General features: G+C 40.9%; 1 protein-coding gene across 7 annotated transcripts in view; it reads right to left on the reverse strand.

Moving 5' to 3' along the window:
• TRAPPC8 (trafficking protein particle complex subunit 8) overlaps positions 1-26,225 on the reverse strand; it is a 150,030-nt gene that overhangs the window by 70,111 nt on the left and 53,694 nt on the right. For 4 of the 7 annotated variants that reach the window (XM_061597858.1, XM_061597848.1, XM_061597885.1 and 1 more), the window contains 12 exons: positions 23,949-24,064; positions 22,574-22,724; positions 20,477-20,577; positions 19,875-19,980; positions 17,947-18,078; positions 14,892-15,116; positions 13,371-13,479; positions 11,479-11,673; positions 11,207-11,337; positions 9,742-9,816; positions 9,106-9,232; positions 1,746-1,903 (listed from right to left, as the gene is read on the reverse strand). In XM_061597858.1, coding sequence (XP_061453842.1) covers positions 1,746-1,903; positions 9,106-9,232; positions 9,742-9,816; positions 11,207-11,337; positions 11,479-11,673; positions 13,371-13,479; positions 14,892-15,116; positions 17,947-18,078; positions 19,875-19,980; positions 20,477-20,577; positions 22,574-22,724; positions 23,949-24,064 — 1,626 coding nt within the window. Of the gene's footprint in view, positions 1-1,745; positions 1,904-9,105; positions 9,233-9,741; positions 9,817-11,206; positions 11,338-11,478; positions 11,674-13,370; positions 13,480-14,891; positions 15,117-17,946; positions 18,079-18,866; positions 18,888-19,874; positions 19,981-20,476; positions 20,578-22,573; positions 22,725-23,948; positions 24,065-26,225 lie in introns of all 7 variants that reach the window. The other 3 variants (XM_061597839.1, XM_061597828.1, XM_061597867.1) reach the window with 1 other exon arrangement.

Here is a 26,225-nt window from a genome sequence, read left to right on the forward strand (position 1 = left end):
CATCAAACTCAGATTTGATCACCTTGGGCAGCAATGATGGCAATTTAAGCACCCTTGACTTAGGCTTTGGGTCCGGACACACAGCCGATAATCTAGATGCTGGGAGGGCTGGAGGATCCTTGAAATTTAAACTCTGTGCTTCCATCGCCTTGCACAAGAGGGGAAGAAAGTGAGCCTCTTGGAAGGTCCTGAGCAGTGGAGTGGAGGTCTGGTGATGCAGTTGGTCTTGTGATTGAAGATGTGTCAGACAGGGTGAAATTCTGTGCCCGTTGTGCCATTATGGGGGCCTGAAGGGATAATCTTGCCAAACCCGTGTCCTCTCTAGGACATTGCATGGGAACTGAAGAAGTGGATAGGTCTCTGGCTAAGTCCACTAAAAGGGATTCCCTCAGTTGTTCCTTCAATTGTTGTAGCATTTCAGGTGAAAACTGTAATTGAAGTGGCTGAGCCTGACAACAATAAGACTGGAGTTGGGTGACACCCCCCCCCCAAGGCTCCTGAGGGGATGGATGCCGCATGGAGGCCTCTTGAAATCCTGAGAAAACCTCAGGAGAAGACCTTGTGAAGAAAATGTAGTTTAAGGACAGAGGCTGTCCCACTTCCTCCTTAGAGAGGGGTTCTTGGTCTCTTTCTGACCTGCAGATGGAACTGTAGTGCCTTGCAAAACAGCTCCACATCTATTGGCATCATCCTCCCAGCCAGTGCTTTCCCACCTGTTCCTTTCTGAAGCCAAGTCTTCTGAAGCCACCCTGCCCACTAATAAACATGCCTCAGCAATCTCCTGCCTGCTGGTGGAGGGGCAGGCTATCGCTGACCTTGCAACTGAATCAAATGACATGGATGTCTCTGACGCTTGACGGTCTGGGACGGGCAGGAGTGGTTTTGCCTTTTTGGTGGGAACCACTGATTTCATGGTTGCTTTTCCCATTGGGAACAACCAACGCTGCGGGGCTTACGGGGGAAGAAATAAAATGGGGTCCGACAGCCAATGCTGTGGGGCTATGGGAGGGTAGCTGGCCAAATGGCAGGCAGTGGGCGAAACTGGCTCCGTTGGGCCTGTTGTGGCCTGAGGTGAGAAGGTGCAGCACGGGGGTAGGCGGCAAGGTGGTTGCTGGCGGCCGAAAACAAGATGGTGCGGGCGGCACGAGGGGGGGAAGCCCCCAGAGTCAGAATGCCCTCGACAAGGCCATAGTGGCTGGCAGGGGAGGCACCAAAGCTGCTCGTTCAGAAGCCACCGGAGCTTAGTAAGGGCTGCTGCATCTGTCGATGCTGAAAACGGGGAAGCCGCTACCTTCAAAACCAGTGCAGCAATGAATAGTCTCAAGTCGGGAAGGGTAGCCTTCCTTCGCTAGCAGCCAAGACACCACAGTTCTCCTTTCTTTTTTCTCTTTTTTTTTTTAAGACACACACAGGAATGGAAAGGAAACACAAACACCATGAAACAGAAGGAATAAGACACTTAAGGACAAATCCAAAGCAGGAAAATACAGGCCTGAACCAAGAAGAGCAGAGCCAGCCGTCTTTGGTAAAGGCAGAAAGAGAACTGCAGCAAGTAGCTGCAGAGAGCAGGAAGTTCCTGCAAAATTGAACAGCTCTCTTTTTGTCTCCAGCCACTAGGTGGAGCTAGCTACCCACCTGAGATCATCTTTCCATGCACAGGAGAAAAGAAAACCAAAAGTGGAATACCAATGTATTTCAAAAGCAAGAGTTATATATTTGACAATATTGTCAGTGACCAGCTGTACCTCTAACAAAGGCATTTCCTCTGTAATAATAGGATCTAAACGTCGGTCTGGTCCATATTTAATAGATGTTTTCTCTTCTTTCGTGTTATTCAAGCGAGGGCCCTGGATTTCCAAATCTTGTTGCCCTCGTACTGACATTCCATTAGTGATATATTTTCCTGAAAGAAAAAAAAAAAGGATCTTGAAGTACAAGAAATAAGTTGACTATAGTAAGTTGCTTTAACTTTTAACCAGAGCTTGGAAGTAACCAGTTACAAGTAACGAATTACTTGTAATTCATTACTTTTTTGAGTAACGAGTGAGTAATTCCTTTACATTTTGATTGTAATAGAACTAGGAGTAATTTTACTACTTTTGTGGAGTAATTGTATTGTTTCCAGAATTACTTTTGGGCATTACGGGGGGGGAAGCTGGGGAAGTCTTCTGCTCCTCTGATTTGTGGATGGAAATCATGTGCCTCAAACTGGGCTTCTGTGCAGTGTTGCTCTTTCCTCATGCTCTGTGGATGGGTAGGAGGCGACGAGGGAGAAGGCGGAGAGTGAGACGGGGTGGAGAAAACAATTATTTAAAAAACAGTATAGTGGTGGTGAAGAATGGAGTGGAGAGGAAAAGGATCCGGAGGTCAAGAACATGGATAAAGGAGAAGGAGGCAGTAGCAGAATGGAGATAAAAAACTGTGGAGGTGAAAGATGACAATGTGTTTGTGAATACTGTGTTTGCACTTGGCACACAAAGTGGCCTCCACCACCCTCTCTGGCTACTGTGCTGCATTTGCAGTATTTTAACTTTTTTGCATCTCAGGGGAAAATGTTTGCTTGCATGAGTGTCCCTTAGTTGGTGGCAGGGCAGGGTCTGGGAGGTGGTTAAGTGAGAGAGATTATGCTGGCTGGCTGAGTGGGGGGGTTGCATTTGGTTTGGCGTGCAAATATCTGAGTAGTGGCCTCAGCTTCCCTCCCCACCACCCTTACCAGCTGAGAGACCACCATTGCTATCTTATGAATAAAAATAATTATTCTACTACCACTGTATGTGTTTATTTATTTTTAATGTTGTTTTAGGCTACTTAGATGTGCAGCAGCCAAGGCCAGCACCTTGTAGGCGGGTTTTTTTAAAGTAACGGAAATGTAATTGTAGTGATTACTTTGGAGGAAAAGTAATCAGTTTACTTTCAGAGCAATTGTAATTGTAACGGTAATTACTAATTTTTGGGCCCTGTAACTGTAATTTATTACTTTTTATAAGTAATCTTCCAAGCTCTGCTTTTAACTTGGATTCCTGCATTGAACAGGGGGTTGGACTCAATAGCCTCACAAGCCCCTTCCAAACCTATATTCTATCAAAACTTAAGCTGCAGTTTTTCAGATGACACTGAGTTGGGCTTATAATTGTTAAGGTGTATTTGACAATAAAAGGAATAATAATAATACCCCCCCAAAGCAGAGTTTGCAATATGAATGCAATTATTTCACTGTCTATAGTGTATGCTTGGTATGCTATAAATAGTGGCATGCTTGTTTGGCTGCTAAAATGATGGGATTTTAATTTTAAATCAAATTTTTTAACAGCATAAATCAACAAGTGGCTTGAATCCAGACTTGTGTAAGCAGAAGGTAGCTTACACAACAGGGCTTTTCCACCTCCTTCCCACTATCAGACTTCCACACCACTCCTCTTCAAAAGATCTGCTCAATCCTTGTAAGCAGCTTTCTAGGGGGCACTGGGAGCTGCTGCGGGGGAGGAAAACCTCATTGCACAGCAGCCTTCAGCTTATGCAAGGATGGACCCAATGGAGCCACTGTTTTCTTAGGCACCTACCTTCAGTGTGTAATAGGGGAACTGAGATTCAACAAACACTGCTGCACCAAGAAAGGTTCTTTCATGACATGTAAGCACACGTTTATAGGTAGTATTGTATCATCATATTGGCTATTCAGTGTAACGCTAAATCCCAGCTTAGCACTATGCATGTGATCCTTGGAATGCATATTCCATTATTTCCTCTCCTCTTCTGCTGCAGCAGTGAGGAGATCAGACACAATTGCTTAGTTTCCATATAAACATGATTTGTTTTTTAAACCTAGACAAACTGGGGTCAGTGTTAACTATGATTTACTAAAAAAAAGGCCAATTTGAAACTGTGAATAATGATCCTGCTTGTTTCAATAAACCATAGTTAATGCTAACCACAGTTCTGGGATTTGACATAAAATACAGTTAGTTGAAAATGGAAGTGGATGCTTTCCAATCTTCCCCTTGCAGCTGCATCAATGACCGTAAGTGTATGAGCCCAAGCTATGTTCTAGCCATTACATGGGAACCAGAGTCCAAAGCCCTAACATTATTATCCTAAGGCATGGGGCAGTATCAAATCTAGTGACAAGGAACTGGTACACAAATGTTCTTGACAAGTGTAAAAGTGTTGTTTTAGGTTCTTGTTCCAATGAATGGAGGAAAAATCCTTTGTCCCCAAAAGGAGCTATCTGAAGATAGTAATAGATATGGCTGCTTTGTAGGGATTTATTTAATGTATTCACTGTAATGAATTTATGAGTCACCTCATAAAAATATTCTCGATGCAACATACACAGTAAAATCGGTAAAAAGTAAAAATACACCACACAGCAATTCAATAAAACCAACTCAACAATGTCACAGTTGTACAACCCAGCAGGTTTGTTTACTGATTTAATTTTGATTAATTTACTTTAATAGTTTTCCCAATTTCAATTTTATTATTGTCTTCTTTATTGAAGTTGCTGTTGTTGTTATGTGCCTTCAAGTCGATTACAACTTATGGTGACCCTATGAATCAGTGACCTCCAAGAGCATAAACCACCCTGTTCAGGTCTTGTAATTTCAAGTCTGTGGCTTCCTTAATGGAATCAATCCATCTCTTGTTTGGCCTTCCTCTTTTTCTACTCCCTTCTGTTTTCCCCAGCATTATTGTCTTTTCTAGTGAATCAGGTCTTATGATGCGGATAACCTCAGTTTCATCATTTTAGCTTCTAGTGATAGTCCTGGTTTAATTTGTTCTAGCACTTCTAGTCTTTTTCATAGTCCGTGGTATGTGCAAAACTCTCCTCCAATACCACATTTCAAATGAGTTGATTTTTCTCTTATTTGTTTTTTTCACTGTCCAACTTTCACATACATAACATACACAGAGATCAGGAGCACCATGGACTGAATGATCCTGATTTTAGTGTTCAGTGATACATTTGAGAACCTTTTCTAATTCTGTCATAGCTGCCCTCCCTAATCCTAGCCTTCTTCTAGTTCCTTGACTATTGTCTCCATTTTGGTTAATGACAGTGCCAAGGTATTGATAATCCTTGACAAGTTCAGTGTCCTCGTCGTCAACTTTAAAGTTACATAAATCTTCTGTTGTCATTACTTTAGTCTTCTTGACATTCAGCTGTAGTCCTGCTTTTGTGCTTTTCTCTTTATTTATTTATTTATTAAATTTCTATACCGCCCCATAACCGAAGCTCTCTGGGTGGTTCACAACAATAAAACTTCAATATACAATAAGCACAAAGAAAACTATTTAAACATACTAAACTACGAAAATACTGGTATACTAAAATGCTGAATTAAATGTTAAAAAGTTAAAACATAGATGTGAAAATGTTAAAAAGTTAAAACACAGATGTGAAAATGTTAAAAAGTTAAAATGTTAAAATGCCTGGGAGAAGAGGAAGGTTTTAACCTGGTGCCGAAAAGATAGTAATGTTGGCGCCAGGCGTACCTCGACAGGGAGATCGTTCCACAGTTCGGGGGCCACCACTGAGAAGGCCCTTTTTCTTGTTGCCATCCTCCGAGCTTCCCTCTTGAGTAGGCACCTGGAGGAGGGCCTTCGATGTTGAACGAAGTGTACGGGTAGGTTCATATCGGGAGAGGCGTTCCATCAGCTATTGTGGTCCCAAGCCGTGTAAGGCTTTATAGGTTAAAACCAGCACCTTGAATCGAGCCTGGAAACATACAGGCAGCCAGTGCAAGCGGGCCAGAATCGGTGTTATATGTTCGGACCGCCTGGTCCTTGTTAACAATCTGGCCGCTGCATTTTGCACGAGCTGCAGTTTCCGAACCGTCTTCAAAGGCAGCCCCACATAGAGCGCATTACAGTAATCTAATTTAGAGGTTACCAGAGCATGAACAACTGAAGCGAGGTTGTCTCTGTCCAGATAGGGGCGTAGCTGGGCCACCAACCGAAGTTGGTAGAAAGCGTTCCGTGCCACCGAGGCTACATGAGCCTCAAGTGACAGAGATGGATCTAAAAGAATGCCCAAACTATGAACCTGCTCCTTCAGGGGGAGTGCAACCCCATCCAGGACAGGATAAACATCCACCATCTGGTCAGAAGAACCACCCACTAACAGCATTTCAGTCTTGTCTGGATTGAGCTTCAGTTTATTAGCTCTCATCCAGTCCATTATCGCGACCAGGCACCGGTTCAGTACATTGACAGCCTCACCTGAAAACAATGAAAAAGAGAAATAGAGTTGCGTGTCATCAGCATACTGGTGACAATGCACTCCAAAACTCCTGATGACCGCACCCAGTGGCTTCATGTAGATGTTAAAAAGCATGGGGGATAGAACTGACCCCTGCGGAACTCCATACTGGAGAGCCCAGGGTGCCCAGCAGTACTCCCCATGTACTACCCTCTGGAGATGACCCGCCGAGTAGGAGCAGAACCACTGCCAAGCAGTACCTCCAACTCCCAAATCAGCGAGTCTCCCCAGAAGGATACCATGGTCGATGGTGTCAAAGGCCGCTGATAAGTCAAGGAGAATCAAGAGAGTTACACTCCCCCTGTCTTTCTCTCGGCAAAGGTCATCATACAGGGCGACCAAGGCTGTCTCTGTGCCAAACCCGGGCGTGAAACCCGATTGGAATGGATCCAGATAATCGGTCTCATCCAAGAGTGTCTGGAGCTGGTCCGCAACCACTCGTTCCAGAACCTTGCCCAGGAATGGAACATTTGCTACCGGCCTGTAGTTATTAAAATTTTCCGGATCCAGGGAAGATTTCTTCAGAAGTGGTCTCACCACCGCCTCTTTTAGGCAGTCAGGGACCACTCCCTCTCGTAATGAGGCATTAATCACTTCCCTGGCCCAGCCGGCTGTTCCATCCCTGCTAGCTTTTATTAGCCAAGAGGGGCAAGGATCCAATACAGAAGTGGTTGCACGCACCCGTCCAAGCACCTTGTCAACGTCCTCAAGCTGTACCAACTGAAATTCATCCAAAAAATCAGGACAAGACTGTGTTCTGAATACCTCATTTGATTCAACTGTGATAACATTGGAGTCCAAGTCCCGACAGATGCAAAAGATTTTTTCCTGGAAGTGTCTAGCAAATGCATTGCAGCGGGCCTCAGATGGTTCCACCATGTCCCTGGGACCAGAATGTAATAGTCCTTTGACAATTTTGAAAAGCTCCGCTGGGCGGCACATAGATGATGTAATAGTGGCAGCAAAATATTGCTTTTTTGCTGCTCTCACTGCCCCTGAATACAGCTTAGTATAGGCACTTACCAGTGCATGATTGCATCCGTCAGGAGTTTGTCTCCATCTGCACTCAAGCCGTCTCCTATATTGCTTCATCACTCTCAGCTCCAGAGTATACCATGGAGCTGTATGAGCTCTACACAGGAGAGGGCGCATAGGAGCGATCGTGTCAACTGCCCGGGTCATTTCTGTATTCCACAGTTCAACCAGGGTTTCGACAGGAGCGCCAGCCCTATCAGCCGGAAAACTCCCCAGAGCCCTTTGAAAGCCATCCGGATTCATTAGTCTCTGGGGGCGGACCATCTTAATAGGTTCCCCCACCCTTGCAGAGGGGAGAAGCCGCTGTAATTCTAAACTTCAACAAGCGGTGATCTGTCCATGACAAAGGAACTGATGTAAGGCTCCCCACATTCAGATCACCATCTCCATGTCCAGTCGCGAAAACCAAATCTAGAGTATGCCCTGCTACATGTGTTGGGCCAGTAACATATTGGGACAGCCCCATGGTTGTCATGGAGGCCATGAAGTCCTGAGCCGCCCCAGACAAGGTGGTCTCGGCATAAATGTTAACATCCCCCAGTACCAACAGTCTGGGGGATCTCAGCAGTACATCCGAGACCACCTCCGTCAGCTCAGTTAGGGAGTCTGTTGGGCAGCGGGGTGGACGGTACACCAACAGAATCCCCAATCTGTCCCCTTGACCCAACATAAGGTGTAAACACTCTAGACCAGTAGTCGCATGGACAGGGTGCTTGGAGAGGAAAATGGAACTCCTATAGACTACAGCGACCCCCCCTCCCCGACCCTCGGGTCTACCCTGATGCTGAACCAGGTACCCCGGTGGGCACAGCTGGGAGAGACTAACTCCTCCCTGCTCACCCACCCAGGTCTCAGTTATACATGCCAGATCGGCTGCCTCTTCCAGAATTAAATCATGGATGAGGGAGATCTTATTATATACTGATCTGGGATTTAAGAGCAGCATCCGGAGACCCGAGAGCTGGCTGATAGGGCAACCAACAGACCTGTGGATGTGGGGAGGACCGGAACAAGGCACAGCCACTAACTGCCTGGGTCGAGTTCCCCTCACCTGGCAAGTCCTCCGCACGACGTCATATCTCCCTCTACCCGTCACTATACTAATTGGGGCCCTTTAACTTTCAACAGCATTCGTTTCAAATCATTACCAGTTTCTGTGTTCTGCACATCTTAAATTATTGATATTTCTCCCTCCAATTTTCACACCTCCTTCATCCTGGTCCAATCCCGCTTTCCATATGATATGTTCTGCATATGGATTAAACAAATAGGGTGATAAAATACACCCCTGTCTTACACCCTTTCTGATGGGGAACCAATCGGTTTCTCCATATTCTGTCCTTACAGTAGCCTTTTGCCCAGAGTATAGGTTGCGCATCAGGACAATCAGATGCTGTGGTACTCCCATTTCTTTTAAAGCATTCCATAGATTTCCATGATCTACACAATCAAAGGCTTTGCTGTAAACTATAAATCTTTAAATGCTATTAATAGTGGAAAGACAGGATATATTTAATTTTAAACAATTTATAAAATGTGTGATGCAGTTCATGTCTGGTCCAGTCATGATAATAGATCATGAACTGAAAGACATATACCCTACTAGGAGAGTGTGCCAAGGTGCAGGAACTAACTCCATGGACCACATCCTATGTGTTACTATATCCCATGCCAGGCATCCACGTTTCTTTTTTCTATCCCACAGGCAGTCATTGCTTCAAGCCCAATAGTTTGGTATTAAAACTTAGCAATATGCTATGCTCTTGTACAAAATCATTCACACTGTTGTGATAAATATACAACAGCCATACCTGTTTGCAATCCAACAGAAGAGTCTACTCCATCTAGCACTGAAGTACTCTGAATGGTGCCAAGATTGTAAACAACTCCCAGAATATGTAGCTCCCCTGTTTGATGGGGAAAGAGCTTTAGTCTTGCCTGTGGAGATATGTTAAATTTTTGTTGTTGCTAGTATAGTTATTTTACATTTATGTGCCACTTTAGTTACACAAAAGCAAGCATCTGCATTTACCATCATAAGAAGCTATCTGTGAGATTAATACAACTTATATATTTCTACAAAAATGTTTCAGAAAGAAATTGCAACATTATAGCATAGGCAAAAAATATGCCATTTCTTTTCTTGTAATTCAGGATCTATGTAAAAACAGTTTTTTTTCCAATTCTTTCAGATATTGTGAAAAGGTTACCCAGAAGCACCTCACATGAAAAAAAAATCAACTGCAATAATTGTACTGCTAAGTATAATCTTGAATAAAGTAAATACTAGTCAAGTCTGCATTAAATCCTTGTAAGTTATTTAAAAGTAAAAGACAGAATTAAAATTGGCTCACAAAAGGAATTTTAAGAAACATTTTGCCTAACTCCTTTTGTGAGTCACCTTGTAAAAATTATTTTTTAAAAAAAGATAAAAACTGAATACTTACCATTTTTGTTTCTTCGCTGTTCATCAAAAATTCTGATATTGCTTCAGCTCCAATCATATCTTTTCCACATGTTTCCTAAAAAAGAAATGAAAAACACTTCCATTAAACACAGCATTATTCTCAGCATTAAACTGTCACCAATTGTGGTTCTCAGAACACTGCATTTTAAAGCATTTCAAGCCTGCTGTTTATGAAAACAAAAACCTAGGCATAGCTGGTAGACAGGTACCCTACCTACTGAGCTTATTTGGATGCAATGTTAAACCATAGTTCTGCATTATAAGAAAGAGCCTAACTGCCCCCAGGCTAATGTACTCCCCTTTCCTCCTGTGATGCAGCCATGAGTTTGGAAGCTTTTGCTTTCATTGATTGATTGATTGATTGAATTAATTAATTAAATCAATCAATCTAAATTAATTAAATCCCATCCTTAATTAATTAAATTCCTCCCGGAAGGAGCCCAGATTAACCAGAGCTTCCCATGTTATCCAAACCTGAACAAACAGCAGTTTATCTTAACTATGGTTAAGATGACATGCTAAACTGCAGTTAATCTAAAAGAGAAATGGAAGCTGCCACTCTCCACAAGATTGCAGGGAGGCTCATTCTTGTCCAGTGAAAGCTCATTATAACATGGGGTCTGGGGACAAATGATGCATTCATATTATAGGGCTTCTGAGTTATAATGAAAATTGCACTGAAAGGGTTAAAACCACTACTGATGAGCTTTACTGGTCCTTAGAGAAGAAAAATAAAATCACCGCAACCGTGGCTGAGGAACGGAGTGAGAAGGAAGAAGCAGGAAGAGTAACAGAGAAGGAAAAAAGTTAACACAAATAAAGCTCCACAGACAGTAACAAAAGAACTCTGAGAAAGTTTGAGAGATAAGCGTCCCTTAGAAAAAAACCACCAAGAAGGAAAAGGGAAGGGAGGGAGAGGGGTGTCAGGAAAGAGATTTTTAAAGGAACACTGAGAGGAAAGAAGACTCAGAAACATTCAGGCGAAGTAAACAGAGGACTCACTGGGGACAAGGAGAATAGAAGATGAAAAAAACGAGGTATAACCAATAGAAAAAGAGGGCATACAGTATTTTACTAGAACATGGTTATATCCGCGGTATATCCAATTCCACAGTATACTGAAATGCGTTATGGAGAGTTTCCACTGTAATGCTAAACAACGGTTTAGCGTTACACTCAACCACAACCATAGCCACTGTCTCTCTAAAAATTAGAAGGTAAATTCTCCTATGATGAATTGGGCTCTTAGATACAAGATCAAGTGTGGTTCTAAGCTCTGTTCTCTAAGAGGAAGCTGAGAATACTCTGGGTGATAAAAAATAATAAGAAAAATCTACATATGAAAGTAAGCACTAATTTATTGTTCAATAGAAAGATAATGAACTACATAGAATATTACCAGTAGTGTATAAAATCTTGCTGTGTGACATTTTAAAATTACTTACTACTTCCTTTGTTTCTCCGTTGTTCTTTGAATTGTAATCCTTTGGTTGGAATTTCCAAAGTAGCGATAAGTCGGTTAACAAAAGTGGAACTTTCAATGGATTTCTAAATGCTACTTCCACAGTTATTGGTTCTATTGAAAAGTTATTAAACATATTTAAGCAGATTATTCTTACAAGATGTGAGAATAAACCAAAGCATTTATAATTGTAATTGTATTCCGTAAGTAACTGCTGAAACAAAACATTTTTCAAAACATGCACAAAAAATTTACCTTCTACTACACCAAGAGGAAATCTAGAGTTATCTGAATATCTATTCAGACAATACTGAGTTGGCTGAAAATTAGAAAGTGCTGTGCATTTGTTCACTGTAGCCACAACTTGCTCTTCAAGCTCCTTCCACTGATGTGAAAATTCAGAGTCATATTCTTGATCAAGGCTTATGTGTGTTGCTGCCTGTTTTTCACCTAGTTGTGAATAATAATAATAATAATACCCAATCACTTTCACTACATTAGAGAGTACCAAACAACATTTACGTCCTTGCTTGTTTCATGTTTTCATTATAAATTGTAATACGACTTAAAATTGGAAGTTCATACAATCTTCTCAAATGCCTATTTCATACATGCTCTTTTCAGAAGAGGCTATACACTGTTGGCAAGAAGGGAGTAGAATTCCAAACAACTGAAATCTAGAACACTAACAAGCCAGTGGGAGGGGACTGAGTTTCACGTATTGAACTAGCTAGCCCAAACTCTGGCTGAGGATCTCTAATCTTTAAGTTGTTTTTACATTTATAAACGGCATTTAAACTACAGTTGTACAAAGGAAGCTAACAGTAGGTTTAAAACCAGTGGCAGTCAATATGGTGAAACAAGTCCACGGAGCTGCCCTCCCAAAAGTGGCATTGCTACAGCTTACTGGATGGGGCAAGCAGCAAGGTCACAGATACTGATGAAGACAATCTAGTGCTCCTGCTGGTGTGTTCGTGCCCCTATCTTGCTGCTGTGCTCAGCACTGGCCAGGTAAACTGCAGCAATACCTGTGTCGGATAGACAGCTCCATTACACCGTGGTGGTCACAACTGTTAAAAATAATGGCTCTGTTCCAGAGAGCCATATGCATACTCACATGGGGGGAGAGGGAAGTATAAGAGGGGCAGGCAATGAAGGACAGAAAAAGAAAATCCCCAAACACCTGCACCTCTTTAATGAGTGCATGACTTTGTCCAAGACAGATCCAGAAGTCAAGCATAAATGGTAACAATTCACTATAGGTAGTGATTTTGTCCAAGCCTTTCTAGAAAATCAGCAGTAAATTACATGAACTTTAGCGCAAACATAGCCTCAATGTTCTTTGCGATAGCTGCAACTCCCAACAACAGTGGTGCTTATGGCAAGTTATAGGTGCATTGTATCAGCCTGCCTGATAAGTGGCAAGTGACACAAGAACTATTCTAATTCTCATGCTGGTTGTCCTTAGTTCAAACACTTTAAGAGAATGAGCATGCCAAGCATAGCAACTGTGGCAGCAAAACTAGTGGCAGGAGTGTGAAATGCCCAGGCATCATTTCTTGTTTGGTACTACCATTGCTAAAGCAGCTTACATCCGAAAGCATCCTAAATGACCATGGCAACTAAAGAATGTTCAGCTTTCCTGAATCTTTAAACATTACCAAAAGTGCTCCCATGAACCTTAAATCTATTAAGGTGCATTTAGGTGAAGAAAAAGGCTGAATCATTCAGTTTCTACATACTTAGAATTACACAGAAAATGCAGCACAATGAGGTAGAAGAATGCCAACATGATAGATTACATCATTTAAGATTGCTGGTGCAGGTATCATATTTTAATGGCTTTCCAAAGCTAAAGGTAAAAATCCCTGATAACAGAAAATACAGAAAAACAGCATAACAGGAAAAGAGCTGGTGGAACTTTTCTCCCTAACATGCTTGTTTACTATTTGCAGGGAATTTTTGACACAGCGATATGTTTAAAAGCAATATATTCTCCATCTGTAGTACAAAGTGATGCAGTCTGCTCTACCATCTCATCATTCTGCCACCTCATTCTGTTGCACGTGTAGCTCCAAGCTTATGTTTCACTCATGCTATCCTAATTAACTCATGCAACTTAAGAAAGAATCCAGTTATCTGTTAACCTTCTGCTGGCCGTCTGTCATGTCCAAAAAACACTCGTGTTGCAGAGCTATTAATGTAAGGTAAAGGAAGCTGTGGTGAAGGTCCATCAGGTGATAGCTGACTTACATTCTGCAACAAAGGAAAGCAGAGTTTGGTCAACATTTAGCAAGTAAAAACTGCACATATTCTCTTTTTTCATTTACAACTTTTTACTGTTTTTTAATAATTGTAATATCAGACAACAAAGAGAGCAATGAGAAAACCAAAAACAATTATCAGGTCTTGTAAAATATTATTAAGAGGGAAAAATGGGAAAAGTCATGTAGATCTGCACATTTTCTGAATGACTGAAAAAGTGGAGTAGAGGATATATGAAAGGAATAGAGATATATGAATTTGAAGAAAGCAAGGAAGAAGAAATGCACAAAAGAATATCTTGAAATGTCTCTGATATATAATGCATAAATAATTAACTAACAGTTTATGAATCTGTGTCTCGTTACATAACTGTAATTTTATGGGCCTAACCACAGCTTTCAGTGTATTCTCTTTACAGCCTATTTTACTTATTATAGTCTGTCACTAGAAGGAGCACACTTTTTTTTCCAGCTAATATTTCATTTAACATAAATATCAAAGAAGCCAACAAAGAGGTACAAAAGCAGTGGGAAGTACTACTATTCTTAGACACAATAAAGATCCCAGGCTCGAATGCAACTATGTTAGAGCCACCAAAACTTCAGTGATGTCCTGATTTTCTTAGGAGCCAGTTTTCACAGATAACCTGCAAATCCATGAATTTGCAAGTCTCAATGAGTAAGAATAGTTCAAGAACACCACAGAGAAATCATTTTAATCAATATAAGGATCCAAAGAGTTATTTTAGGTGCATCCTTCCCGAGCAGGACTTTTCTCTCTTAAAGCAGGTACATACCAACCTCCATATAATATCATTTGAAACTCCTCAATTTGAAGAAAGGTTTACCAAACAGAATGAGAAACTCTCACAGTTTCACAAAGTTCCCTTAGACCAGAGGTGGAGAACAATTTCCACCCCACAGGGTAACTCTGACAGGCCACATCATTATGTCATCATATGGTTGTCAGGTGGTTTGTCCCACCCATCTGTTAAAATCCTAACAGCAGAATTTGAAAGGGGGAGCACGGGAAGGCTTCCAAAGCCCGCCCTACACCAATCCTTTCAACTTGCAACATAGGAGGTTGAAAGGGGGAGCACGGGAAAGGGCTTTGCAAATCTCCCCTTATCTCCTCTGTACCCCAGTGTTGGAGGTGCAAAGAAGAAGAGCAGGGAGGATCGCAAAAACCTTTCCAAGCCCACCTGTGCAGCTCCTTTCCATGTCCTATGCTGGAGGTGGAAAGGAGCCATGTGGATGGCTTCAAAAAGCAACACTGAGAGGAAGAAGTTGTTCCCATTGAATGGAAACTGCTTTGCCCTCCTTGCACAAGGTGCATGCTGCAATAATTGTTAATCGTAATTCGCAAGCTAAGATTCCACTAAGGATAAAAATCTGACATATTACCTTATAAACATAAAGATATTCTCGAAGGAAGGCTCCTTGCTGAGCAGCAGTTTGCTTGCTTTCATTGATCAAAATATGCCTGAAGGCAGATACAGCATTGTCAAGCTGTCGAAGGGTAAAAGACTGACGACCAATAGTGAAGTTGATATGATCTTCCGCAAGTGACCATCCTTTCCCTTTATAAACTTGCATGGCTTGACAGTAACATCGTAAAGCGTGCTTCTTCTGAAAAATAAAAATTAAAGCACAGCAAATATAAATCCACATGCTGAAGTATTTAGAGCTAAAGACTAAAAACCTAAGTAGTACAAAAGAATATTTTATGTCAATATAAGATGCCTTTACATAGCTAGCTTTCTGAAGTTACTGTATACTGGGGGAAGAAGACCAGCAGAAACCAGTATCATAATGGTTTGTAACCAACTGAGTCACTAAGCTGATAGTAAGAGCTTAAATCAGAAGAATGGGTAGGGAAGCAATTTTCAGTAATTCTCTCCCCCATGCCCCTCCTATTCTGCTCTGGAGGGTCTCATAACCCTCTGGAGCAGATTTAAATAAGCTATGGGAAAGGGAATTACTGAAAAGCAGGAAAAGTGCACTAAAAGGGAGGACAAAAGAGCAGCTTTTTAGAACCCCAGGGATGCTGACTGCCTGCTGTCCAAACAACTCATGTATCAATCATAGCTCTAACTTCACTCATTGGTTAATAACACTGACCAGCAGGAGCAACCAGGCTGGCTCATTTCACATAAATGGCATAAAGGGTCCCTGCCCATTTTGCTCCATAACTCTATTTCCAGGAGGGCTACAGACTTAGGCTGCAATCCAGTACATGTCTACTCAAAAGTAACCTCCACTGGGTTCAATGGAATTTACTCCCAGGTAAATGTTATTGGATTGCAGTCTTACTTTTCAAAAAAATGAAAGCTCAGATTCTGGGCTACCTCTTGGGAGCACCATTGAAGGTCTTTGCAGTGCCTTGGTGCCTATCGGTAGGCAACCCCTGCTATAACAAATAAAGCAAATGTAGGATTCAATATAAAGTAGTCTAGTGGACATACAGCTCACACCTATAAGTATACAAATGGTTTCTTAACCCATGTAGCATTCTCCAGATAAATAATTCTGAGGATTCATAATATCATTTTGGGGAATACTTAAATGAATATTTATTTTATTTCTATTCAGCTGATATTTAAAAAGGCTTAGAAAAATAAAAAGATATTTAGCCTGTGCCAAAAAACAACTGTTAGTGGCACACTAACCCCAAGTAGAACATTCCACAGACAAGAACCACAGCCCAAAACCCCCTCTTTCCAAGTCACTGCCTGCTTAACTTTAGAGGGCAGAGGCACCTGAAGAAGGCATTTGATGATTTTAATTCATGGACTGGTACATGTGGGAAAAGATTGTGTTTTAGTAATTGTGATCTCAAACTGTACAGTTCAAAGATAAGCACTAGCACTTTGAATTGCAGTCAGAAAAAGACCTGAAGACAGTAGCTGTATTTGCATATGGTAAGCCCTTGTTCATGGTTTAGCATGAACAAGCAGATCACTCCAGCTTTGCTCCTTCCTGCCAGCGACCAATAGCAACAAACCATAAACCTTGGCTTAGTGTTCCAGTTGACCCAGGGATTATGGTTTGTCTAGTCAAGGATTGTGGTTTGTTGCTCCCAATTGTTATAAGAAAAGCAAGAGCAATCTGGGTGCTCATGGTAAACTATTACAGTGACATGTGAATGCAGTTAGTGAAGTTATTAAAAACTGACAGAATATGTCAGTTACATCTGGGAGCAAATTTACTATCAAAAAACACACAACAGTAATCAGCATGCATTTTGACCAATAAATTACTGCATCAAGCTTTAAAACACAGTTATCAGTAGCATAAATTCTGGTAGCTACAGTCTTGTGTGCAATATGCAACTACAGCTCATACTCATGTATGCCAAATAATAAGACACAGAAATGTGTGCCTCTCCCTTCTACACATCACACCAGGACCAGACACACTGATTTCATGGAACATTACAGAAAACATTGCAATAAAATTACCCCTAGACCACTTTAAGTCTCAAGTATGTAGATTCACCCCACTATTTAAGAGATATACAATTAATGCAAACACCTATCTCCATACCTACATGTCTTGAACTTAGGGTCATCTGCCAATAACCTAGGGAAGATGGAATTTTCTGATGTGGCATCCACTTGTGGAAATCCCTTCCCAGAGACTTGCCTTTGTTATTCTTTCAGCATTAGCTTAGTTATTCTGCCAGGTCTTTTATGTTATCCGTCTGCTATATTAATTTAATACCTGAAAGATCATCTCACCCCTTATAGAACCCTTTGATCACTGTGCTCTGCAGGTGAGGGCCTCCTGTAGTTGCCATCTTATCAGAAGGTCCGCCCTGCACAATATAGACATCAGGGCTTTTTAGTGTTGTGGTTCCTACCCTTTGGAATTCCCTCCCCTTAAATATTAGACAGGAACTGTCTCTGTTGACTTTTCGGTGCCTACTGAAGACCTTCTTCTTTCAACAAGCCTTTTAAGTAGAGACCTTATCCCAGTTTGCATCAGTATTGGAATTGTTTTAAGAAGTTTTATTGCTTGTGCTTGCCACCTTGGGCTCCTTTGGGAGGAAGGGCAGGATATAAGCTGAGTAAATAAATAATACATACAGAATGTATGTTTGATTCTTCTTGATTTTATGTTGATTGTATTTTAGGCTTTAATTTTTTCTGTAAATTACCCTGGGATCTTTTTTGATCAGGGACAGCAGTTACATCCCCTCAATAAACTGTATTCCAAGGTAGCAAGAAACCTTGCTTCTGATCCAGCGGACTACCCAAGGCCAAGAATCCAAATTATTTCGAGAAACAAGTACCTATTTTCTCTTCGGTAGATGGGAAGGAAAACATTTCCATTCTGAGCTTCCCCTTCCAAGATATGGAATACTACATTTCATTCACCTGGAGCAGTATTAGGCATAACACTGATCAGGTATTTTTTAAAAGCTGAAAACATAATGAAGCCAATTTGAAAAACTTACCTGCCCTGCTTTACTATACCTATGGCCAGCCAGTATCATATGAAAGGCAAATTTTCTAACCATAGGACTTTTCATATTTATAAAACAATGTGCAGCTTGCTCCAGCAATAGTGCACTCCGAAGATCTGAATCCTATTAAAAACAGTGAGCGATAAGAGACAAGTTACAATTACTAGTAAAGCAGTTATATTTATAATCCTAAATCTAAGTTCGTTATCACCAGAGAAGGCTCTGAAGTCAAACACAATTCAAGGACCTATAGCATTACTAATATAGCGAAAGTATGCCAATTCTATAAATCCTCACTAGTCAACACTAAGTAAGTTGTATCCAACTTCCCAAGGAAATATCTACAATGGTACAACACTAGAGGGAATTTCTCAAATTATCAAAAAAAAAATCTCTGTACTGCATTTGGTAAAGTGAGCTCTTTTCTTGTTGGTTCTGCTTGATTTTTTTAAGATCAAACTGATAATTAATTTAAAAAGGAAGCTTATTATGACCACTGTCTTTGGTTCAGCATTTGTGAAGAACAAAGACAATGCATACACCCTATGGAAAATGTCTGTAGAAGCAATGTAAAACAGATTCAAAACTAAATATTGTAAGAAACCACCTTCCATACAGCTGCTGTTCTTCTGTGCTTGGATACCATTCACATATTTTTAATGGTCACAAAATGTAATGTTCCTTCTGAGTCTCCTTACCAAGAGTTCAGAAATTAAGACTATTCTCCAATGAGCACAGCAAAGCTTCAATGCCCATGTTAGTGTTCAGAACCACACACATTCAGCAACATGAATTATCTTATACTAATATTTTAATCAATATCCAGCCATCAAAACATACAGATGAGTAACAACAGATTTAATGCACTACCTAATCCTCCAGCTACTCAGGCTGACATTTCTAACACTCACCATTCCCATCCAAGCGCTCTGCTGCCATTTTTCATCAGAAAAATTAAAAAATAAGATTGTAAGCTTTAACATATTTCAATTAAACAAAAAGCAAGAGACGTGGAACAAGTACAGAATATTACAAGCTAACTGAGCTATAATTCTGAAGGCTTATGAAACTATCAACAACAGCTATGTTACCTCTTTAACATATAACTGAAGCATCTCTCATTTCAAAATAATTTCTGGGTAATTCTAATCTGACACAGAACTAATTCCTTCTGATTCTGTTACCTACACAAAGTAACCTCACACAACCTTAATGCATCCCTGCCATGAAATAACTGTAACAGCTATTTGCCTTTCTAATCTCACATATACTAAACAGAAAAGGTATCTTTATAATACACCTTGGGTTTTTTGCATTCATTTTGGACCACTCTACTGCTATATGAAAGTGTGATTTTTAGAAAATGTGAAGAAAGCAAAACATCAGCATAAAGTTTCTCCAATATTTATTACTATGATTATCCTACTTCACTGCTGCAATTCAGCTTAAGTCCCACCTGAGATCATCTTACATATACGTGAGAACTGTAGTTTACTGAAAAATATATTTTTAACCTCCTGCCAAATTTCTTTCAGGGAAGACTAACAGGATGTTCAAACACTGTGTACATGAATGTTTACTTTATCCTTCAACAACCTAGCAACCTCCCCCCAGATGTTTCAAAGTTGTAGTCCAAACCATCTGGAGGACACCAGGATGGCAAAAGCTTCCTTATTTTTTGGCCGTTAATAGTAGTTTTGTGGGTTTCTCATAAATTAACAGTTGGGGGGTGAAGTAGCAGAATAGACGGCTGTATGCAATGATATGCAAATAGTTAGAATCACTACCTGACATGCTATACACTGTTCTTCCAGGGACTATTCCACCTTTCTAACTAGAAAGTTATATTTTTAAAGAAAAAATCAAAAAAGCCTATTTCATTTCAATGCATAAGACCAGCTAATAAAAATCTTTTTCACCTCACTGGTTAAACGTATCAGGAGAGCAGCTGCCTCCGAGTATTTGCTTTGGCTTTTTAATATTTCAGCACTAAGCAGCACACATCTCTCTGCCAGCATCATGTTCCTAAAAAACATAAAATTTAAACCCAGTTACATATATCTTGTATCTTTCATCAGTGGCACCTGACAGATTAGAACATGAATGTCACATTTTAATTAAATGGAACTGCCACAACACTTTCTTCACTAAAGGTGGTTTCATGGTTTGAATACAGGATTGGGAAGACTGGCACTGTAATATACAAGTTATATGGAGTATCTGCACAGGATTTAACCAGGTCTCTTCACTGGTAAATTAATTATACTACTTAAGAGTTGTAGAACTGAATGATCACAATCAGTATCAATTAGAGAAGTACCTTTGATGCAGCTGGACTTTGCTTGGCAACCAAAATAATTTTATTCAAAAGTTAAACTATACCACCCCCACTCCTGGCACACTATATTGCTGATATTACCCAGAGTAGTCATGAATTATCATTGAACAATGGAAAATATTCAGTAAGACTTTACGGTTTATCTTCTACTGGAAAGAACTGAAGACAAAAAACCACACCTACTTGCAAATATCCCTATATGTTTGAATTGCAGTATCCATGTAATGGGCAGGATATGGTCTAGGTGCTCCTGGCTGAAGAAAAGCAGATACTGCTGCCATTTCCTTTAAAATACAAATGATTTTCAACTGTTTTTACTACAAAGCTTTAATTACAAAGTAAGTTGCACATACATATAAACATAAACATGTAAACAAACTATATCATTCAACTACATTTTGTAGAGGTGGTGATTCGTGTTTTCAGACATGTATTTGGCTAAGATGATTCATAGCTTTTTGTCAAAAAGATGTTATACATTTTGTCAAAATCAAACCTTACAACACTCAAAAGAAACCTCCAAGAAGATACAAGTTCTACCAAAAATAGGATGGAAATTTAGCAAGTGCACCCAGGTTACTTTTAAAGTCACTTTGAGAAACAAGTCAACATGGATTTATTTTTCCCTGGGTTGGCAATATTTTTCCCTGGGCTGGCTAAAACATTGGCTTAGAGAGTGGTCTGTGCACATCAAGATAATTCATCAAGCACTATCTGCCTTTGATATCAGTGATAACCAATAAACTAAAAGTCATGGATCTAGTAAATTCAGGTCTCATAATTGGCTGGCAACAGTCTTAAATGTTTTACTTCAACCATTATTCAAACACAAACATTCATTTTCACTAGAAGGGATCCACACCACTTTAAAATAACGATGTATCACTTTGGAATGAACTTGCTGAATATTCCAATCTCCTTTTCTGTTTAGACGTATTGCTTAAGTCTAGCCTAGTTTCAATTAATTTAGGTTAGACTTGAGCAAAAATACTTTTAAAAATCCAGCAGGCAAACTAAAGAAAGTTAAGAGCATTTAATCAGTGTAATCAGTAATCAGTAGAATTTAAGCATTCATCTTCTAGAATTCATAGAATTTGTTAGATTTTAAATTAACCAAAGAGCTTACTAACAATTTAAAATTAAAAAAGTAAGAAGCTTCTTAGCTCATTTTTACTTCATTTAAAACTCTAAACTTTAAGCATTTCTCCTCTCTTTCAAATTTGACTCAGCCATAAATATGCCTAAAATTCCAGGTTACTGACCTTCACATGGTCCTATTTCCCAGATGTTTTAAACTACAACTCCCATTCATTCCAGCCAGCATTGCCAATGGTCAGGGATGATAGGATCTGTAGTCCACAACATCTGGAGGGCTATCCTTGTCCTGTTTCATTTATTTCATAAGAACAGTTGTGTACTAGCAAATTCAGAAGTGCAGGGTCTCTTCATGATAGTCACAGCCACTCCACCCCCCTTTTTGCTGCTGGGTTGAAAATGAGAATCTTGTTAATGCCTTCTCCCACAACAGGAGCCAATCAGCATGAAAGGGGAGAGTATTAGCTACTGAAAAGAGTATTCTCAGTGGCTGACTCACCTCCTTTCACTGTGATTGGCTCCAATCAGGAGGAAAGGACAAGGAGTCATGTTAGAAGACTCTTCTCAGTGGCTAACACACTCTCCTTTCATGCTGATTGGCTCGTAGGATGCTGGAGACATAAGGACCCTGCTGGGACCCTGCTCCCAAAAACGTAAGGGGTCTAAGACCCCCCAAGACCCTGGACAACTACACCCTTGCATAAGAACATAAGAGAAGCCCTGCTAGAAAAGACCTATCTAGTTCCCACAGTGCCCAACAAGAGGTTTTTTCCCAGGAAGCCCACAAGCAGGACATGAAGGCAACAACATTCTTCTTCCACCCTGTTAGCCCTCAGCACCTGGCATTCAGAGGCAAACTGTGCATGACGATGAAACTTTCCACATAACAACTGCGGCTAATAGTTACTGACAAACCTATCCTCTATAAATTTGTCTAACCCATTTATGCCAGTGATTATCACATGTTGTGACAACAACTTTTAAAGTTTTAGGATAATATTTCACTTAATCCTAAATGCTCAGCATATACCAACATGTGTTACATGAGAAAAATAACAATCCGAGTTTATTAGAAGGTTCAATTTAACTGAGATTTGGCTAGAAGAGGCACTTGGAAAGTTATTATTTAGAAGGGTAACAAGCAGTTGTATACAGTTTCAAAACAATAAATATGAATGCACCAACCAGTGCTCCTGCTGCATAAAGCATTGCTTGATCATTCAAAAAGTCTTTCTTTGCTGTATGATAGCAACTGTATGCCAGTTCATAATGTTGCACCAAGAAACATAAATCTGCCATTTTCCTGATTTGAAGCTCTGGTGCTTCTGGGGGGTACCTAAAAATATAAGACACCATGAAAAAAACAATCTGAGGGAAACACAACATAACACATTCTTAAGAACGCAGACTCAAACTAAGGTCCAACTACTCCAATGTTCTGCTTCCGCAAATTACCAACCTGGATACTCAGAAGGGCATTACAGTGATCACCATCCTTGGTTTCTCCCTACCACCTGTTTGCAAAACACATGGGATTGGATTCATTGTATGAAAAAAGAGAGTTCTGTTTACGGAACAAAGTCTCCTGACTGGAAGCTCCTTCCAATCACACCAAAAACTTTGGATCCAACTCACTGACTAAAGGAAAATAACATTTTTTTTAAAGTGCTGAATATCACCTCTAATTTCAACCAAACTCTGAAGGAAGGAATTGTTCTTTTTTTTTAATGGTCCCTATTAGTACATCCACATCAATGGAAATTACTGATGTGGATAAAAATAGCAGGATTTGTTACAACTTTATTTTTTTAAAGTTGTTAAATCAGTACATTCAGGGCATATAGGTGAATCACATACACAGTTATTAAAATAAAGATGTGTTATGCCACATAGCCTTAGTTTGTTCATAAGGCATGTAACAAAGTGAGCCAACAATATTTATTTAACTAGTGTATAATTATATTTTAAGACAAAGGTGGCTCTAGTAGTAACTCAGCAGTCTTTGTTCTCTAAACAAACTAGCATACACATTTAATGGCCTGGTACAATCATAACTTGGCTTAATAAATCAAGATATGCACAGGCCTTTTGTCAACACATGTAGCCCCTTCCTTCCTTCTTTCTTGGTTTGCTGAAATTAAACCCAAAACATTTTCAATTAACCACAGTTTCCTCTTACATCCAAACTAGGAAATTATGGCTACTAGTTTCCAAATAAGCCAGGATCTTAAACCACAGTTTGAAGTTGGTTTAATAACCTGGCTTATTCTAATCCAATAACCATAGTTGACTGGTTCAGACATAACGGGAAACTATCGTTTAACTGCAGACTTCACGGTTTAATCTCAACATAACAATAAGGAAGAAGGGAAGGGAAGGAAAGGTGTGCATGGGCCTTCCACCAGCATACATTTCAGCATAATATGCATATTATTGTCTGAATGCAGCCAATGTATTAGTCAATGTCAAGAGAAATCACAAGGAATATATGGAAATCAGCAAGGCAAAACCTAATAGAAGCCAAGTACTTTGCATTTTTATGATGAGCAGATCTACTCACAACAAGCCAGAAGTGCTTTTTAGCTCATTTACGCTTTTCTCTGGAATTTTACTGCCACTAAACCATTTTTTGGTTGCAGAAAACAGTGACCGACTCAGGCCTTTCCTGGATATCAACTGAAAAATAAGATGGAAATATTATCTACAACTGAATTGCAACACAGCTTACTGCTTTAAGAGCAAACAAATTTCAGACTTTTATAACCATTTAAAGAGACCCGGCTACCCTTGCAAAATCAAGAATTGAAATGTTCAAGCGTATTTCTCATGTAGACTTCAGAATGGACCATTGGTCTCACCTGAAGGGTGATTTTCATAGGAGGACTGCCATCAAGCGGGTTATAGCTCCACCTATCATCCGAAGGCAAGAATGTTTTGAAGTCAAGACTAGGGGCGTCAGGCCCCTCCCACTCTCCAGTTCATTCGCAGTGAGTCCAAAGAGAGATATCTAAAAATGCAGGAAAAAAGGCCAACGGGCCTACCAGCAAGAACATAACACAATAGCAATATTCATAATAATATGACTCTAACATAGTGATATAACAGTAATAGCAGTCTTGACTTCACTAGTAAATCAAAATATAATAGCGTAACAGGAATATATCCTCCAACTGGGAGGGTCGTGATGGCAGTCCTCCTATGAAAATCACCCTTCAGGTGAGACCAATGGTCCATTTTCCATAGGAGGAATGCCATCAAGCGGGATGTACCAAAGCAGCCCATAACAGGGAGGGACCACCCACATGCTAATCATCATTAAGAACCTGTTGCAAAACTCGTCTGCCAAAAGAGGCATCGGCAGAGGCATAACGATCTATTTTGTAATGCCTGATAAACGAGTGAGGGGTAGACCAAACAGCAGCTCTGCAAATATCAGCAACAGGAGCGTTGGTAGCAAAAGCAGCCGTAGTGGCCGCTGACCTAGTGGAATAAGCTGTTATACTAGGTGGAACTGGAAGCTTAAGGGACTCATAAGCTAAGGTAATACATGTACGCAACCAGCGGGATAAGGTGGAATTAGCTACTTTATGCCCCATAGAACGTGGATTAAAGGATACAAACAAAGACTCAGTTCGTCGTATATCCTGGGTCCTAGACAGGTAGGTCTTGAGAGCCCTCCGAACATCCAATGAATGCCAAGCCTTCTCTAGAGGATGGATAGGATTCGGACAAAATGAAGGAAGAACAATGTCCTGGTTGCAATGGAAAACTGAATTGACCTTGGGACAGAAGGAAGGATTAGTCTTCAGCACAACAGAGTCTTTGTGAAAGACACAGAGATGGCGGGCAGAAGACAATGCGCCCAGTTCCGAAACTCATCTCGCAAAGGTGATCGTGATCAGGAACAGGACCTTGAATGACAACAGACGTAAAGGCACAGTCCTAAGGGGCTCAAACGGAGGGCGTTGTAAAGCCTGTAGGACCTTTGACAAACTCCATGAGGGAAAACGGTGGAATACAGCCGGTGAGAGTAGCGCGGTTCCCCTCAGAAAACGTTTGATGAACGGGTGCGAGGCAATAGGAGCACCAGTGGAGGACACTGAGAGAATGGACGACAGAGTGGACGCATGTCTACGTAAGGTGTTGGGTCCAAGTCCCATCAAGAGGCCCCTATGAAGGAATTGCAGCACCTGTTGTATTGTGGCCTGGGAAGGATCGAGGTGCTGGGACTGACACCACCTGGAGAATGCCACCCAAGTATGTTGACATATACGGGTGGTGGATGGTCTTCTCGAGGCCAAGATAATGTCAATAACAGCGTCAGACATGCCAGCAGACCTTAAATGTCCCCGTTCAAAAGCCACGCTGTTAGTTTGAGCCAATTGGGATCCTGATGCAATATTGGGCCCTGGGATAAGAGGTCTGGCCTGACCGGGAGCATCCAAGGGTCCATCACTGACATGGCAAGGAGATCCGAGAACCACGGTCGACGGGGCCAATATGGAGCTATCAGAACCAGTTTGGCCCTCTCGCGTCGTGCCTTCCTCAAGGTTCTGGCTAACAGTGGTACTGGAGGGAAGGCGTACAATAGGCCATCTGGCCACGGTAGCGACAGGGCATCCACCGCTTCCGCTGTCGTGTCCAGGTATCGAGCGAAGTACCTGGGTAGCTGACAATTGCGACTGGAGGCAAATAGATCGACTGAGAAAACGCCGAACTGACACTGGAGAAGATGGAAAATGGTCGGATGAAGTTTCCATTCTCCCGGAAAGACCTGTTGTCTGCTGAGCCAGTCTGCTGTCACATTCCAAATTCCTCTGAGATGTTCTGCTTTTAA

Source organism: Rhineura floridana, chromosome 1 (assembly GCF_030035675.1).
Source record: "Rhineura floridana isolate rRhiFlo1 chromosome 1, rRhiFlo1.hap2, whole genome shotgun sequence".
Lineage (NCBI taxonomy): Eukaryota > Metazoa > Chordata > Lepidosauria > Squamata > Rhineuridae > Rhineura > Rhineura floridana.